At 45.8% G+C, this 17911-nt stretch overlaps 1 protein-coding gene and 1 non-coding gene across 2 annotated transcripts in view; one reads left to right on the forward strand and one right to left on the reverse strand.

The window, feature by feature from the left end:
* LOC124795361 (regulator of G-protein signaling 11) overlaps positions 1–17873 on the forward strand; it is a gene marked incomplete at its 3' end in the record, with an annotated part of 224942 nt that extends 207069 nt beyond the window's left edge. The window contains exon 13 of the mRNA XM_047259363.1: positions 17204–17873. Within this exon, the coding sequence (XP_047115319.1) occupies positions 17204–17873 (670 nt within the window). The remainder of the gene's footprint in view (positions 1–17203) is intronic.
* On the reverse strand, positions 8169–8243 carry Trnat-ugu. The gene has a single exon. It is a non-coding gene; the product is annotated as a tRNA-Thr (tRNA).
* Positions 17874–17911: the final 38 nt, after the last annotated feature.

The following is a 17911-nucleotide window of genomic DNA, read 5'->3' on the forward strand; positions in this document are numbered from 1 at the left end:
TTGGGTACTGGAGTAGTGCCAGTTAGTGTAAGAAAAACACGAAACTAACGAAAATTATTATTTATTTTGTAAAAATTCTGAGAAATCACAATGGCACTTTTAGTTATGAACTGAGCAAGTTATTTCCAGGTTCTTTTCGGAATGTGAAGTTACCTCTTAAGGATAGGATTCGCTAATGAAATTTCTATACAAAGTTTAAGATTGTTATTGACTTGGCCTACTCAACTTGAATAATTATCCATTAGAATGTTGCTAAGTACGGTCGAGGCTGTTACGTGTGAAATACAGTGAAGTGTACTGTTGTGGAGGAAGTATGGGGCTCGCGAGAACTGTAGCACACAATACCGTAAGCTGCGATGACTGCTGTCGCGCTGCTCGCTGCTGACAAATAAGATAACTCTCGTTCTATCTGGATTGACCTTCGCCAATCAAACTCTCCCTACGCCTTGATGAAGTCAAGGACTCCTATTCGCCCCTATTCTAACTACTGGCGTCGTACACCAGTCAGATAACCAGTCCACCACGATGTCATTCAAAAATTCGCTCGCAGGCGTTTAACTCTGTCTGTTCACACAGCACAATAAGTGTGGCGGCCAACACAGTGAACAATGCTTAATCGCAAGGACTCAATATAGAGTCGCACTCCAATTCGCTCTCGACAGAGGTGCTCTCCCAGTGAAGTACTGAGGAGAGATTTGTTCCTCGCTCTTTGAGTACACGTACGAGCGCACACGCTCTCATTACGTGTTCTCGCTCCAAGAGCGACAACAGAACGGCCCCTGTCCACGCCAGACGTGAAGGGGTATATCTTTCGGTCTCTTCCATTACTCCTTCAGGTCAAGGCGTCAGGAATATCGTCTGCCAATCAGCATTGCTCTTCTAAAACGGGAGAATGACATTTCGTTTAAGGCGACCAATCCAGAAATCTGTAGCATCGGCGTTTGGCGTTTGCTGTCTCCCTGTGAAAACCTCTGAAACTGCGTGCTATGTTGGTAAAGAATGGGTAGGCTGGGCGCTCCCAACACAATGTAGCGGAATTTGCTTTTAAGCTGAACATGGGGTCGTTCTTCCTTTCACTCGGGCAAACGTTGTCTGCTCTATGGGCGGTCGCTGTCCGACGTAGATTGGCTGAATCGTCCTCTGAAGAGACCGGCCTCCCGGCGTGCGGTCTGCCTCTCCCGAACTAAAAGCTCCTGTGAGCGTCGTGTCTGGAATGTGTGTGCTTATGCCAACCTCGAGTATTTCAATCTCGTTGCGCATTTACGATTTACTAGTTATTTGCATATCGTTTACATGAATTCATACAACATTGGCTTTATCTTATCGAGTTTGGGTTCGAATGAAGCGTCTTGATGTGCGGAATATGATTGTGAGGGCGGAATATGTAAGCAATGAAGGTCAGGAGACCACGACATCTTACAACCTGCTGGAATGTATGACTTTTATGCAGGATGGCATTCCGCCCTAAGCTGCTACACGTGTGAAGGACCTCTTGAGCACATAGTTTGGTGAGGATTGCGTGTTGCACCGTCACTTCCATCTTACTTGGCGTCAGTTCCTCAGACCTCATTCCGTGTGATTATTGGTTGTGGCATTACCTGAAGTCTACCGCCGTCATCTGACCTCATTAGGGATGCTTAAAGACAACATCCGACGGCAGTTTCTCACTGTACCTACTGATATGCTGTACAGTGCTGTCTACAACATTGTCTCTCGAGTACAGGTATTGTTGATGAATGACAGACGACATGTTTGGCATTTTTTACAGAGAATATTTCCTTTGCTGAAAATCAATTGTTTTCGTAATTATTGCTTTTGTGTCATATGAAGCGCCATGTGTTGGTCATTTTGTGCACTTTTTTGGTTTCAATAAAATTCCGTGTCACTTCAAGCCTGTGTGTTAATTTTTACCTCTCTATCTACATTATTCCGTCAAGTATTGAATTTTCAAATTGATAACGGACTTTAGGGTCACCTTGCACAATAACTTGTAATGTGTCCACTGTCAACTTTGCCAGTTATTACAACGTATCACTGGTTGTTGAATATAGAGCATTACTCGTTTCAGGAACTTGAGTTATGCATTAAATGCATGATGCAGTAGGCCCGCCCGATTGGCCGAGTAGTCTAACGCACAGCTTTCCGGAGTGGGAAGGAGCGCCTGGTCCCCCGAACGGATCCACCAAGCGGACTTGTGTCGAGGTCCGGTGTGCCGGCCAGTCTGTGGATGGTTTTTAGGCGGTTTTCCATCTGCCTCGTCGAATGTGGGCTGGTTCCCCTTATTGCGCCTCAGCTACACTATGTCGGCGATTGCTGCGTAAACAAGTTCTCCACGTACGCGTACACCACCATTACTCTACCACGCAAACATAGGGGTTACACTAGTCTGTTGTGAGACGTTCCCTGGAGGAGGAGGAGGAGGAGGGGGGCAGCCGAACCGCACAATAACCCTGGATTTGGTGTGTGGCGGCGGAGGGGTGAAGTCGACTGCGGTAGTCGTCGTGGGGTTGTGGACCCCAGCGGCTGCGGCGGGGACGGAGCCTCTCCGTCGTTTCTAGGTTCCTGGTTAACATACAATGATGCAGTAGTCTACAGAGTCCGGAGAGCAGAACGAATATAGAGTTACAAGGGTCATTCAATAATATAATATACAAACCCGTACTATCTGATCAGAAGCATGCCGACACTCCTGTGTAATGCGGAATTGGTCGCTAGATGTCACTAGAGGCCGAACCGCCCGTCTAAAAGCAGGCGGAGAGTATTCTGTTATCGGTAACAGGAGAGCTCAGTAGCTTCGAACGTGGAGTAGTTACTTCTTCTCAGCTGAGTGAGAAATCTATCAGGAACGTTTCAAACCTTCAAAATCTGTCCAGGTCGACTGTTTTCGAGGTGACTATAAGGTGGAAACGTATAGGAAAAATAGCTGCTATACCAAGACTAGGGAGACCTCACGTACTGACGCCCAGAGAGCGTCGAGCATGGCGCATCGTAGTTCCAAAAAGTGTCATTAAATCAGCGAAAGGAATTTCTCGTGAGTATCAGAGCGCTACCAGCAGTCCATCTGGCACAGTGACTGTGCCTATGGAGTCAAAAGGAATGGGACACAATGACCGAGCAGCCCCTCATAAGCCAAGCCACCCATTTCTACAGCCACAGCTAGGCAACGCTTGCCGTGGTGTAAAGAGATTGATGGCGGAAACGAGTCACGCTATACACTGCGGCAATCCAATGGAGGGGTTTGATTTTGGCTCATACCTGGAGAACGTCATCTGCCATCACGTATAGTGCCAATAGCTGAGTGTGGAGCAGCTGCAGTTCTGATTTTGGGATGGTTTTCGTCATTAGAATACGTTCCCCATACTGTGCGTAAGAAAACGCTAAATATGCAGTGATACGAACACTATTTACATCTTATGAATTTCGGAGACGATGATTGTTTTACAGCATGACAATGCATCCTGTCATATAGAATGGTTCGTGGACAATAACATTCCTAAAACGACTGGCCTGCTCTGAGTCACGACATGAAAACAATGGAACACACCTTGTGGTGTGTTAGAACGTGGACATCGCTCCAGACCTATGCGTCCAACATCACTGCCTTCTCTTGTTTAGGCTCTTGAGGAAGAATGGGCTGCCATTGCTCCACAGATAGTCAGACACCTCATTGAAAAGTCCTCCCCACCAGATCTGAAGCCATCGTAAATGCAATTCGTGGACACACCCCATAGTAATGTCTACTAATAGGTGTCCGGACACTTTTAATCAGACAATGTATATTTCTTGTTAAATTAATTTCGATGTGCATAAGTATAATATTGTAAATTTTTTCTTGTTTCAATCTTTCGCTTTTGCTTACCATAACTTTCTTACGATTATTAACAGTAAAATTTTTCATTGTACGTAGCCCGTCAGTAACATGATGAGCTTGTTTTAAGACTCTAGAAAAAGCATTTCGGCTCATACGGATTTGAGCCATATGGATTTACCTCCGGATTTTACATGTTGAACTATACATTTTGCGATTTTTCAGTAAGTAAATTCTCAGAAATATGAAATCCTATCACGAAATGGACGAGTGTAGCAACATGAAACTTGCGAAAAAAATATCAAAGACGAATTAGGGATGTATGATAAAAAATTAACAAAGAAGATATATGAAGACGTATCTTCTATATATACGGCTCCGAGTGTGTGAATCTGATGGTATGCGCGGTGCTTCATGGAAGTTGGTGTTCTTCTTAAAAGGCAAGATATTCCTACTGTATCACTTAGTTGATGACTTGTCAGTAGAAAATATATGTCTGAAACAGTTTTTCATCTCATATCAGAAGGTAGAAATGACGAAACATTGTTTTCGGCTCGGATGTGTGAGTCGTTCAGATAACACACGTCCATATCACTTTGACTTAGATTCTCGTATATTTTCAATCACACGCTAGAAGGAGTTCGTTTAAGTAATTTTTTTCCTCTGTTTAATATTTGAATCCATATTTTCATTCCTTACAAGCACGTTCTGTTTGTCATCAGAAGTGTGTAGCTTTAATAGTCATACAAGTCGACGCTACTGATGAGTGTATTAGTAAATTTTAAACTTGCCATTGTGATGGGAACAGCAACGCAGCCGTATAATATGTTGAGCACAGGAATAAATTTTTCTCCTACCACAAAAATGATCTTCATTTCTTTTTACTGTCTCAGGATCGATTTTGGAACTACCAGCCCCATCTTCTGATGGCTAATGGCTCTGAGCACTATGGGACTTAACATCTGTGGTCATCAGTCCCCTAGAACTTAGAACTACTTAAACCTAACTAACCTAAGGACATCACACACATCCATGCCCGAGGCAGGATTCGAACCTGCGACCGTAGCAGTCATGCGGTTCCGGACTGAGCGCCATCGTCTGATGCACCTGGTACATATACACCTAATCGCTACGAGGTACGTTTTTCTTGGGACCACAACTTGCTGTCATCACCGTTCAGATGTAGCGGGCCCTGCAACCGTGTTTCCCATTGTGACCCAACCCGAGTGGTGCCGTGGACACAGGTTTTACAGAGCACGCTCATATCGATTACGTGTACATAAACTGAAGTGACACAAGTCGTGGGATGGCGATATGCGCATATGCTTATGTCGGTAGTAACGCGTCCACAAGGTATAAAAGGGCATTAGCGGAGGTGTCATATGTACTCTGGTGATCCATGTGAAAAGGTGTCCGACGTGATTATGGTCGCACGACGGGAGTTAGCAGACTGCTAAAGAGTATTTGGAGCTAGACGCACGGGGCATTCCATTTCTGAAACCGTTGGAGAATTCAATATTCCAAGACCCACAGTGTCCAGAGTGAGTGGAGAATACCAAATTTCAGGCATTACCTCTCAGCACAGACAATGCAGTGACCGATAGCCTTCACTTAACGTCCGAGAGCAACGGCGTTTGCGTAGAGTTGTCATAACGGACAAGCAACACTGCGTGAAATAAATGCAGAAGTCAATTTGGGACGTACTACGAACGTATCTGTTACGACAGTGTGGCGAAATCTGGCGTCAGTGTTAGATGACACTAGTGCCTTTGCTAACACCACGACATCGCCTGCAGCGCCTCTCCTGGGCTCGTGACCATATCGGTTCGACTTAGACGTCTGGGAAACCGTGACCTGGTCAGATGAGTCTCAACTTCAGTCGGTAAGAATTGATAGTAAGGTTCGACGTGGCGTAGGCCCCACGAAGCCAGGGACCCAAGTTGTCAACAAGGCGTCGTGCAAGCTGGTGGTTGCTCCATAATGGTGTGGGCTGGATCCTCTTGTCCAACTGAACTGATCACTGTCTGCAAATGGTTTTTTCGGCTACTTGGAGACCATTTGCAGCCATTAATGGACTTCACTTTCCCGAGCAACGATGGAATTTTGATAGATTACAATGTGCCACGTCATCGGCCCACAATTGTTCGCGATTGGTTTGAAGAACATTGTGGACCCTTCGAGCGAATTATTTGGCCACCCTAATCGCCCGACATGGAACATAATGGAGAAGTCAGTTAGTGCACAAAAACCTGCTCCGGCAACACCTTCGCAGTTATGAAAGGTTACAGAGGTAGCATGGCTCAGTACTTCTGCAGAGGACTTTCAAAGACTTGTGGAGTCCATGTCACGCGGAGTTGCTGCACTACACAGGCCAAAAGGAGGTCCGGCACGATATCAGGAGTATTCCATAACTTTTGTCGCCTCTGTGTATACCAGGTGCATCTGTCGATAGTTCCAAAATCCACCATGGCACAATAAATGGAAACCAAAGTTCAATTTTGCAACCAGAGGCAAATTTATTAGTAATCTTAAGTTTTTTTCTTGTTTTCTATACTAAATGACTCGTTCACTGACAGTTGACTTTTTTTTATTGAAAGCACGTTTTGATACTGTAATATTTTTCTGATTTCCTTACAGAATCTGTTTTATTCCGCATTTAAAATGCCTAAATAACCACATTTAAAACTCTTTCTATTTTGTATCTTCCTGCTTGATGTTATGTATCTATTTTATCTTCGATGTGCTTTCTTTAGTAACGTTGGTTTTTTTTGTGTATTAATTCTAAACTCAAACTTTTTCAGAGCTGTTCAAAATTTAGAAAATATATTATGTATAATGTTTTTCAATTATCAGATATAAGACTTAAATCAACCGCAATTCTTCTGCATTGAAAGAGATTTCCGTTCCTTACAGATCATTTTCCTTTGAAAATCTTCATAGCCTTTTGAATAAAAGGTTAAGCAAAAGTAGTGGTATGAGCAACTTCATCCTACACTCTTTCCAGTTTTAGTTTTACGCTTTTTTCCGTTAACACCTCTCAAGCCAAGCACTTTGATGTCTGTGTATGAACATTATTCGTTCATTTTGTCGAGCGCGTTGGCGTTGTGGTTAAGACATAGGGCTCGCATTCTGGAGGACGACGGTTCAAATTCCTCTCCAGCCGTCCAGATTTATCTGTACCGCTGTTTCTCTAAATCACCTGAGGTGAAGGCCATACTAATGGTTCTTCTGTTAATAGATGCCCGAATTCCTCTCCCCTTCTTCTTAAGTCTGCACTTGAGCTCGGGCTCCAATGACCTCGTCATAGACAGGACTTTAAACCCTAATATCGTACCTGTCTTTACTTGTTCATTAGCATTTCAGCCATCATCCCCCGCAGACTGACCTTACGGTTCAGAATAACCCATATAGCACAGGGTCTGGACCAGTAAGAACAGATAAAATTAAATCTTTGGTTTGCACGGCGGCTTTTACGCTGACTTTGGTATGATATTGATTTTTTCTGGATTTTACGAAATCTTAGAATTTTTTCAGCCTTCTGACGGGCTTAAGCCACGGTTCGCCACGAATTACTCTACTCTTCTTCATACCGGAGTAACACTTGCATCCTACATCCTCGATTATTTGTTAGATATGTTCAAATGTCCGTCTTCTCCTACAGCCACCCTACTCCCCCCCTCCCCCCCCCCCTCCACTACAATGGAAGTTACTTCCTGATGTCTTTACAGGTGTCGTATCATTCTGTGCCTTCTTACTGTCAAAGTTTTCCTTCTGTTCCTCTCTTCAGCGATTCTAAAGGCAACCTCCTGATTGGTTACCTCATCAGTACACGAAGTATTCAACATCTTTCTACGGGGTGTAGCATTTATCTCGACCACCACAAATAACTTTTTGTCCAGAACTACAGAGAAAAATTTATCATGCAAATAAGTTCACTTCTTTATACTTGTCAATAACAGGTGCTCATACAGTTGCTGTATGCCGCAAAACAGGCAACAAAACACGGATAATATGACGGAAATAACGACAACAAACGTAGAAACGATGGTGTGACTTAACGTAAACGATGTATTACGAAAAAATTTACAGAATACAACATTTGGAAACAAACAGTATACGTGTAATAAAGTTTTGTAATCTTTACAATGATGCTAATTTTGCATGTCTTAGAATAAAGAAAGACATACTGATGATGGCGAAAGCGTCGCTGAAACTAAGGGAAAGAACATGAATAAAACAAAAGTGTTAAAGTAGTTTGGGAAAAAAATATGAATAAAACAAAAGTGAAATGATAATTAAATGGACACCCTAGCTGCAAACAGGCGTTGATGTACTTTATTGGGGATATGTTGAAAATGTGTGCCCCGAGCGGGACTCGAACCCGGGATCTCCTGCTTACATGGCAGACGCTCTATCCATCTGAGCCACCGTGGGCACAGAGGATAGCGCCTCTGCAGGGACTTATCCCTTGCAAGCTCCCCGTGAGATCCACATTCCCAACATGTCCACACGCTATGCCCGAACTCGTACGGGACTTGGTAGATTAATCTGCCACGAGTAATGAGAATGATGGGCAAACATCTATTAGGCGCACTACGAATGTAGTGGTATGGACATGTTGGGAATGTGGATCTCACGGGGAGCGTGCAAGGGATAAGTCCCTGCAGACGCACTATCCTCTGTGCCCACGGTGGCTGAGATGGATAGAGCGTCTGCCATGAAAGCAGGAGATCCCGGGTTCGAGTCCCGGTCGGGGCACACATTTTCAACATGTCCCCAATAAAGTACATCAACGCCTGTTTGCAGCTAGGGTGTCCATTTAATTATCATTTCATTTCTAGCAAAGCTGCATGGTCATCCACGGTAACTGTTCTTTCGGGAACAGATACTACCGTCATATATAGTTAAAACAAAAGGGTTTTACATCATGGCGCATCCACAGTCTCATATTGTCGGTTGTTCATGCAAATGTTGATTAGTTCCCAGAGTTACATTAACCAGCGTTACTGCATTTCTTGCAACTTTGTTCGTTAGGAAAGTATGAGCAACAGTACATTTCAACGTTGGCTTGTACTTCTTATTACGTAACTCACTTCCTCTGGTCAAGACTTATTCAAAAATGTATCACCATATACCGCTCGTTGAAAACATAACACATAATAAACTTTGATTCTTCTGTGCTAACACACAGTGCAGATAAACAGCGTAACGTAACACATTCAAAATGACACCGTCCATACCATCAGCCGCCTTCAGTCTGAAGGTTTGCGTGAGTATAGTGAGCATCAATGAAGAAAAGATAGAATTTGTGCTCAGTAGAACCATAACTGCACTAAGGCTTTCTGATTTACGATATGTAATATAGTACTGTAGTTCTTTACAGATGATTTGCAGTTGTAGCTTCTCTTCGCTAGTGTGCTTTGTACACTGACTTAACAAATGTCATGGGATAGTGGGGCACAGATGGCAGAGGTGTGTTGTATGCCCACCATCCTCCTCCTGTGTCAGCTGCAGTTGTGTAGAACTTCTGAGAAATGGCTGTGCAAGCAATTTCTGTAGAAAGCAACGTCGTCATGAGCTGCTCCAGTATGATGGTCGTTGCCAGACGGGTGGAAATTTAGATTTCGGCAGAGGTGCAGGAATTCGGCTTGACACGCTCAACTGGGTCCAGGATTGTATCGTGAATGGTAGAATGAGCGTGTCACAGTCCACAACAGACGAACTGCCGGCCGTCCACCTACCGTCGATGACATCTGAGCCAGATCGTCAATAATGACACAGGGATAACAGTGCAACAAATCACGATTCAGTTCAACACAGGACGTTCTAGACACGTCTCCCAGTTGACAAACCGTAGCAACAGGGTTTCCATAGGGTACGGAAGCCGGCGCCGCTCACGTGTGCCACTGTTAACCCAACGACATGCGGCACAGTGGCTTGTATTTGCCGACAGTCACCAGGGATGGACACATTAACAATGGCGTAACGAAGCATGATTTCCACTGCACCATCCCGATGGGAGGGACTGCGTGTCGCGCGCAATACATGTCTCGCTGGATCCCGCCAGCCAAGGTGTGGTCCAAGGCCGTGGTGTCTCCGTTATGGTCTGGGGTATATTTTCCTGCTATGAAATGAGCCCCCAAGTTGTTCTGGGAGGACCTTTGAAAGGTCCGCTGTATGATGAGCTGCTCGGAGGTCATCTCCACCCGTTTTTGGCGTTCCAACACTGTGGCGGTTTTGCGGTGTTCAGTATGATAACGTGCCACCACATCGCTCCTACGTCAGCTGGAGATGGTTCCTGGAAGATGCAGGGGAGGTCCAAAGACTGAAATGGTCACTCTGGAGCCCAGATTCGAACACCATCGAGCATATGTGGGATTATCATGGAACGCAGGCATTGTGCCATGGATCCTGCACCCACGAACAGACCAGAACTGGCTGACGCTCTGCAAACGATTTAGTGTTAGCTGCTTCCACAGGAATACCAGGGACTTGTAGACTCGCTTCCACAGCGTCTTAGGGGATTCCGCAGGGCCAGAGGAGGACTCATGCGATATTAGGCGCCTGTGCCATGACATTTACCAAGTCAGTGTACTCCCAGAAAACTTGAGCTGAAGGCGGTTGGCTAAATGACCAGTGTGCATTTTCCCTCTGTTTCCATTCGTTTACTGTAAAGTCTAGCAATTGGACGAATTACACTATCCGAAGTACCTGCAGCGAATGCTAGTACATAAGAGTTAAATTCAGTTTTGTGTTACGTTTCTAGTAACATCAGTTATCCTGAATATTACACTGTGATATGTTTTTGGACTTGTCTTGAGGAGAGGAAGTAGATGTTTCAATAAAAAATATAGGGTCCTACTGAAAAATGACGTACTGCTGTTCATATCTTAGTAACTAAGGAAGTTATAAAAGGGCCCCTTATGCAGTTAATGTCCCGGTGGTAGTTAAACAGCATTTAAATGTGAACATTTTAGGTTAGGCTTTACCGTAACTGTTATTGACATCGAATGAAAAAACAAATTTACCGTTATCAGTCACTGCTTTAAATTATTTCCACAACGCGTTGCAAAAGCTTAAACCTTCATCAACAGGTGGATTTGTGTGTATTAATATGACATTTGTTTGTCCTGTTACGACTTTGACATAGCCTGTGGCTATTTTAGAAGACGTTTTTGTGGTTATCTTTGACAGAAACTGGACGTAAATGTAAATGTGCAAATAAAATAACTAACACAAAATACTTCCAGTGGTCACTGGCTCCTTTCTCTGTCTTAATACATCACATATCAAGTGTCACATTTTGTAAATAAATATGGTGTCTGGAAACTGATAGGTGCAAAGAACCTATAGCAAAAACAGAAATACTATTTCAAAATACAAAGAATATATTGCAAAACATTTCGGACTAAGTCTTAAAGCATTGTGAAGATTTTTGGCTTAGTACATGAATAGGTACGTTACATTAAACATTTCGAATGGTACCCGAATACTTGTCTGTCAAGTTTGTGCTCCTCTGTCCCTGAACCCCAACCTAAATTCTTATTTATGTATAAGTTTGCCCCTGTTGGAAACATAATTATTCCACTTAACGTTTTCAACATGTTGTGAACTGGCCACCGAGTCGTCACAAGAAAGTTACAGTAGCATGTGACATTGTTATGTTCACCCTGCTATGCAACTAACTTGACTGTGTCCAATGTGGTTGTGTATATCTTTACCTTTTTTTTATAAACCTCCAAAATTAAATATTAGTAGGAGCCAAAGAACGGATATTCTGAACAGATAAGTGCTGTGAGTACCAGAACAATTATTGAATCTGTTCAGTTCAGCAGAGACAAAACAATCAAATTGTTATTAAAAGTTTTCCCTACATGGTAAGAAGAGAACAATTTAAATCTACATAGTAAACTTTGAAATAGCTTCTGTGAGGTCTGGCATTCTCCCTATCAAGATGTACTGCGCAAAATTCTTTGTGTTTCCTGTCACAAGTCAATCAAAAAAAAATTACGTAAAATGGCAATCACGAATGGTGCGAACTGGTAAGAAAATGTCACGAGTTCTACCGCTCTAGCAAGACGGAGCAAGGTTGATCAAAGTACGCCGGTGTCGCGTATATTTACAGTACATTTGCAGTAACAACTACAGCTGTACCCGGTGCTGCCGTCGACTGTCTGCATTGCTCGATGGGTCGCTAGTAGATAACCCACGGAGCGGCAACCGCGACGGGGATGAGCGATCGCGGTAAACAACGCGTTCCTAGGTAAATCTACTGCTTCCGTACTCCGTAGCGGATACACTACTGGCCATTAAAATAGCTACACGAAGAAGAAATGTAGGTAATAAACGGATATTCATCGGACAAATATATTATACTAGAACTGACATGTGATTACATTTTCACGCAATTTGGGAGCGTAGATCCTGAGTAATCAGTACCCAGAATAATCGCCTCTGGCCGTAATAATGGCCTTGTTACGTCTGGGCATTGAGTCAAACAGAGCTTGGATGGCGTGTACAGGTACAGCTGCCCATGCACCTTCAACACGATACCACAGTTCATCAAGAGTAGTGACTGGCGTATTGTGACGAGCCAGTTGCTCGGCCACCACTGACCAGACGTTTTCAATTGGTGAGAGATCTGGAGAATGTGCTGGCCAGGGCAGCAGTAGACCATTTTCTGTATCCAGAAAGGCCCATACAGGACCTGCAACATGCGGTCGTGCGTTATCCTGCTGAAATGTAGTGTTTCGCAGGGATCGAATGAAGGGTAGAGCCATGGGTAGTAACACATCTGAAATGTAACGTCCACTGCTCAAAGTGCCGTCAGTGCGAACAAGAGGTGGCCGAGACGTGTAACCAATGGCACCCCATACCATCACGACAGGTGATACGCCAGTATGGCGATGACGAATACACGCTTCCAATGTGCGTTCACCGCGATGTCGCCAAACACGGATGCGACCATCATGATGCTGTAAACAGAACCTGGATTCATCCGAAAAAATGACGTTTTGCCGTTCGTGCACCCAGGATGGTCGATGAGTACAACATCGGAGGCGCTCCTGTCTGTGATGCAGCGTCAAGGGTAACCGCAGCCGTGGTCTCCGAGCTGATAGTCCATGCTGCTGCAAACGTCGTCGAACTGTTCGTGCACATGGTTGTTGTCTTGCAAACGTCCCCATCTGTTGACTCAAGGATCGAGACGGGGCTCCACGATCCGTTACAGCCATGCGGATAAGATTCCTGCCATTTCGATTGCTAGTGATACGAGGCCATTGGGATCCAGCACGGCGTTCTGTATTACCCGCCTGAACCCACCGCTTCCGTATTCTGTTAACAGTCATTGCATCTCGACCAACGCGAGCAGCAATGTGCGATACGATAAACTGCAATCGCGATAGGCTACAATCCGACGTTTATCAAAGTCGGAAACGTGATGGTACGCATTTCTCCTCCCTACATGAGGCATCACAACAACGTTTCACCAAGCAGCGCCAGTCAATTGCTGTTTGTGTATGAGAAATCGGGTTGCAAACTTTCCTCATGTCAGCACGTTGTAGGTGTCGCCACCGGCGCCAACCTTGTGTGGATGCTCTGAAAGGCTAATTATTTGCATATCACAGCATCTTCTTCCTGTCGGTTAAATTTCACGTCTGTAGCACGTCATCTTCGTGGTGTAGCAATTTTAATGGCCAGTAGTATAATACACAGAGTACTACGACTACTTGCTAAACCAGTCAGAACACGAATCCGATTTTGTCAGATCGAGCGTAGCCTCAGTGTCTCCTGCACTGCACCAGCGGCGGCCCAATCATCTGCTTTCAACAAAATTTCCGCTAATCCCTGTCTTCCCTCCAAACATTGTGAGCGGGAATCGTCGCCCATGTCACACAATTTCAGCCATTGGGTGGGTTCTGGGAGACGTATTAAGTTGAAACATTCTCGAGACTTCTGCGTCGCTAACGGAACCATCGGAATGTTTCTGCAGAGTCCCACGCCAAGAATAGTGGTGTGAGGGGCTTACAAGGAGCGCACCTCGCCAACACGGCCGGTAGCGGTGCCAGACTCTTTGGTGCTAATCGGCGCCTTGGTCGCAAAAAACTGAGTCTGTGCTAGCTTTCCACGTAGTGGAGAAATCGCAGCTCTGAGTCTTACGCCCCCGTCCTGTACAAAGGCTGCCGCCAGGTGGGGGCAGCGTGTCCGCTGGCTTTCTCTCGAGCCGCCCTCGGAGGCCGCTATAAACCGCCCCGGCTCGGCCATTCCCTCGTTTCACTGGAGAGGGTGCGTTTTGGCCCGCTCACAGAAACCGAAGCTAACTGAATTATATTCATCTACTACCAAATTGACTATTTGTGTGAAATGCGACATTCAGTCACCTCTGGATCCACTTAGTTAGACCTGTGTGAGGATACAGAAATATTCAGAATGATTCCGCAAAACCGTATGCGAATTGCTTAGTTATGTACTAAAAATGCAAGGTGAGCGAGTGACGTGGGTCTTGCACTAATTGTAGAAGGGCCACACCGGTTGCCACCTTGCAATGTCACCTGATTACATAAAACAGTAATAAGTTTAAATTATATAAACTTAAGAGGAAAGGATTCATATACCACTCGAAATATGTAACCACCCAAAGATCTCCTCTATACTTTAAGACTTACTCCGAAATAATGGTTTTGCTTTCTATTGTTCTTTGCATTTTGAAATAGTATTTCTGTTTTTGTTATATGTTCTTTGCACCTGTCAGTTTCTAGACACCATTTTTTTTTTACAAAGTGTGATAGTTATATGTGATGTATCACAACAGAGAAAGGAGCCTGTGACCACTGGTGTTGTTGTATTTTAGTTGTTTTATTTTTCATTTTGTATTATCGTTCAGTTTTTGTCAAACACCTCCACAAAACCACATTCTGAAACAGTGTTTTGTTTCTCTACTAGACAGTCCCACAAGCTACTCCAAATTCGTAACAAAACACACACGTCATATTAACACAAATAAATTGTCTTGATGATGGGCTTTAAACATGTGAAACGTATTCTGGAAATAATAAATACCTTGCGGGCATACAGGCCCTCACAGTAAGGTGGTGTAAAGCCGTCGGACTGAACGGAAATAATAAACAAATTCAAATGTGGATGGTAACGGTATACTTCATCTTGGAAAGCAGAGAACAGTTTCAGCTCTGCGGACATCCTTCTATTCTGGACTGAGAACCGGTGACGTGGAGCTACAACCACATCTGCAGGTGAACGTACAAATCAAGTCATAAGATGAGCAACACTCGGGTGCTACGGAAGACCCAACATTCGTCATCACTTTAGGGTAAAAAAGTAAACCACCAAAGAGGCGAAAGTCAAAAATAAAATCTGCACGTAGCGATCGGATATCGCAGTAGCTAGTACGACGGAAAGTTAAAATCTCATGGTATAAATGTCAACCAATTCGAGAGACAAATAACGGAAACAGGTGATAAGTTCAATGTTGTATTTTCACTGTAGCAAAATTAGTATTGTTATTCAAGCACCCGATCCCACAAGGTCCAGCGGAAACCACCTCACACGTTCCAATACTGGTATGATTACCTGAATATATGGATTTGATGGCAAGGAACATGTCGTGAGTCCAATAAAAAAGATTTTTGGTGCGGCTGAGGCGGTTTTCTATTTTCGAAGATGCAGAATCGCAGCTGCCGTTGCCCTGACTACGAGAGCCGTTCAATAGTATTGTAACGCAACATTTTTTTTTCTCTCAGTCAGTGTATATTGTAAAAATGCGGAATTTGTTGTGGGACATCGTGGAATAATCCCGGTTCAGCCCCAGTAGTTTCATGAAGTTACGATACGTACGCTTCAAAATGGCGTCTCTAACGAAGTTGCACTCCAAGCGACGAGTTGTCATTGAGTTTCTTTGGGCGAGAAGCCAGAGCACTGCAGCTATTCGTAGGCACTTGCAGACTGTCTACGTAGACCTGACAATGAAACAAGGGCGCGCAAACGTGTCCGATCTCCCACGTGCCCGCCGGCCGCACACAGCTGACTCCTGCAGTGTTCGAATTTGCGGACATTCTCCCTTAAGGTAATCGACGGATCACAACCGAACTCCTTGCTGCTCAACTGAATGTCTCTGCTGGATGATGGCGGAGATTACTGGATGTAGCAAGACGTTGGCTCCGACGTCGGACACTAGAATGGTACCCAGTAAGGTGGTGTAAGGCCGCCTCATTGAACGGAGATTATATTGAAAAATAGGGTTTTGCAACCAAAAGAATTGGGAATGATGTGGTGAGTAGGATTCCTGAATAAATTCAACCTACTCTCAGAAAAAAAACGTGTTGCTTTGCTTATTCAACGTCCCTCGTATATAATATTTTACAACAGTAAACTCGTTGTTTCATTCGATAAACAATATTTGCTTGACATTTTTTTTATTTTGCTTCTGGACAAAAAGTTATTTTCGGTGGTCAATGTAAATGGGAGACCCCGTATAGCAACGAGTTTCTAAAGATATGTACAAGGGTATTAAACATGACAAACTGCCTATTGGCTTCTGTCTCGGGTTCTTCGGCCGACGTTCATCTAATGATTTTACTGACGTTTCGACAGCACGAGTGGCTGGCATTGTCAAAGCTTCACCCTCCATTGCCAGTGGTGAACTGGAGCCGAGCTCGCGGCCGCAGGCTATATGTACCTGGCGCGCCAACGTCCGAGGGTTTCTCCGCGGCCATTTCCGGTGCGATTCTCCTCTTGCTACCTGCGACGGTCGTTCGCTGCAGTACGAGAAGCCAGGATCCGTTTACCTTAAGGCTTTCCTCTTTCTTGTTGAAACCGCGTGTTTTTGTATTTCCACAGCTTCTCTGAACAAGCGTGTGTGATAGTGCTTCTCTAGAGCCAGAACCTAATAAATTTCGCCGACAGGGAAGTTCTGGCTGTAGAGAAGTACTATCACACGCGCTTGTTCAGAGAAATTGTGGAAATACAAAACAACGCGAACAGTTTCAAAAAGAAAGAGGAAAGTCTTAAGGTAAACGGATCCTGGCTTCCCGTACTGCGGCGAACGACCGTCGCAGGTAGCAAGAGAAGAACCGCACCGGAAATGACCTCGGAGAAGCCCTCGGACGTTGGTGCGCCAGGTACATATAGTCTGCGGCCGCGAGCTCGGCTCCAGTTCACCACCAGCAATGGAGGGTGAAACTTTGACAATGCCAGCCACTCGTGCTGGCGAAACGCCAGTAAAATCATTAGATGAACGTCGGCGGAAGAACCAGAGACAGAAGCCAATAGGTAGTTTGTCAACAAGTGGCCACGAAAGCCTTAACAAATTGGGTATGAAATCTGCTTTTTTCTGAAGTACTGCTGGGAATCGAAGCTATAACGACGCAATCTGTATTACAGGGACCCTGCTCCAACGAGCAGTAGCAAACCCGATGGCGAGGAAGCGGGGGTCAGCGGGGGCGGAGGAGAGGAAGAAGAAGACAGCAGCATCGCGGGTGGCCAGGAGGAGGTGGTGGTGGTGGCGGCGGAGGCGGCGGCGGTGACGGAGGCTGTGGAAGGCTCTCCTGGGGCGGTTCTGGAGTCGAGCCCCTTGTCACCCGCAGCTACATCTGAGGGGGCAGAGGCAGCAGCTGTGCCGCTCGTGGCGGTGGCGGTGGCGGCGGCGTCGGTGGAGGAGGAGGTGGAGGCGCTACCGGGGGCCGGCGAGCAGCAGCCGGCAGAGGCCGCACCCGCCCCCGCACCGCCGCCAGCTTCGCCGCCGGCCGCCTCCGCCGCCCCCGGCCCGTCGTGCTCGCGTCGCAGGTGGGAGGAGGCGGCGCCGGCGCCGCTGCCGCTGCAGCACCGGCGCCGCGACTCGTCCGCCAGCTCCTCTTCAGAGCTGAGCCTGCACCGCGTGGGCGTGGGCCCGCCACCGACGCAGCCGCCTCCCGAGAAGGCTACGCGCGCCACATCGGAGGAGCGCGTGGTCGCGCGCATACAGACAGTGCGCAAGTACTCGGCGGCGGACGCGCGCCGGCCCTCGGTCGTCGTGTCGCCGGAGGACGCGGGGGCGGCGGCGATGGCGGGGGCGGGGGGCGAGGACGGCGGCGCGCGCAGGCAGCCGCAGAG

The sequence above is a fragment of the Schistocerca piceifrons genome, chromosome 1 (genome assembly GCF_021461385.2).
Source record: "Schistocerca piceifrons isolate TAMUIC-IGC-003096 chromosome 1, iqSchPice1.1, whole genome shotgun sequence".
Lineage (NCBI taxonomy): Eukaryota > Metazoa > Arthropoda > Insecta > Orthoptera > Acrididae > Schistocerca > Schistocerca piceifrons.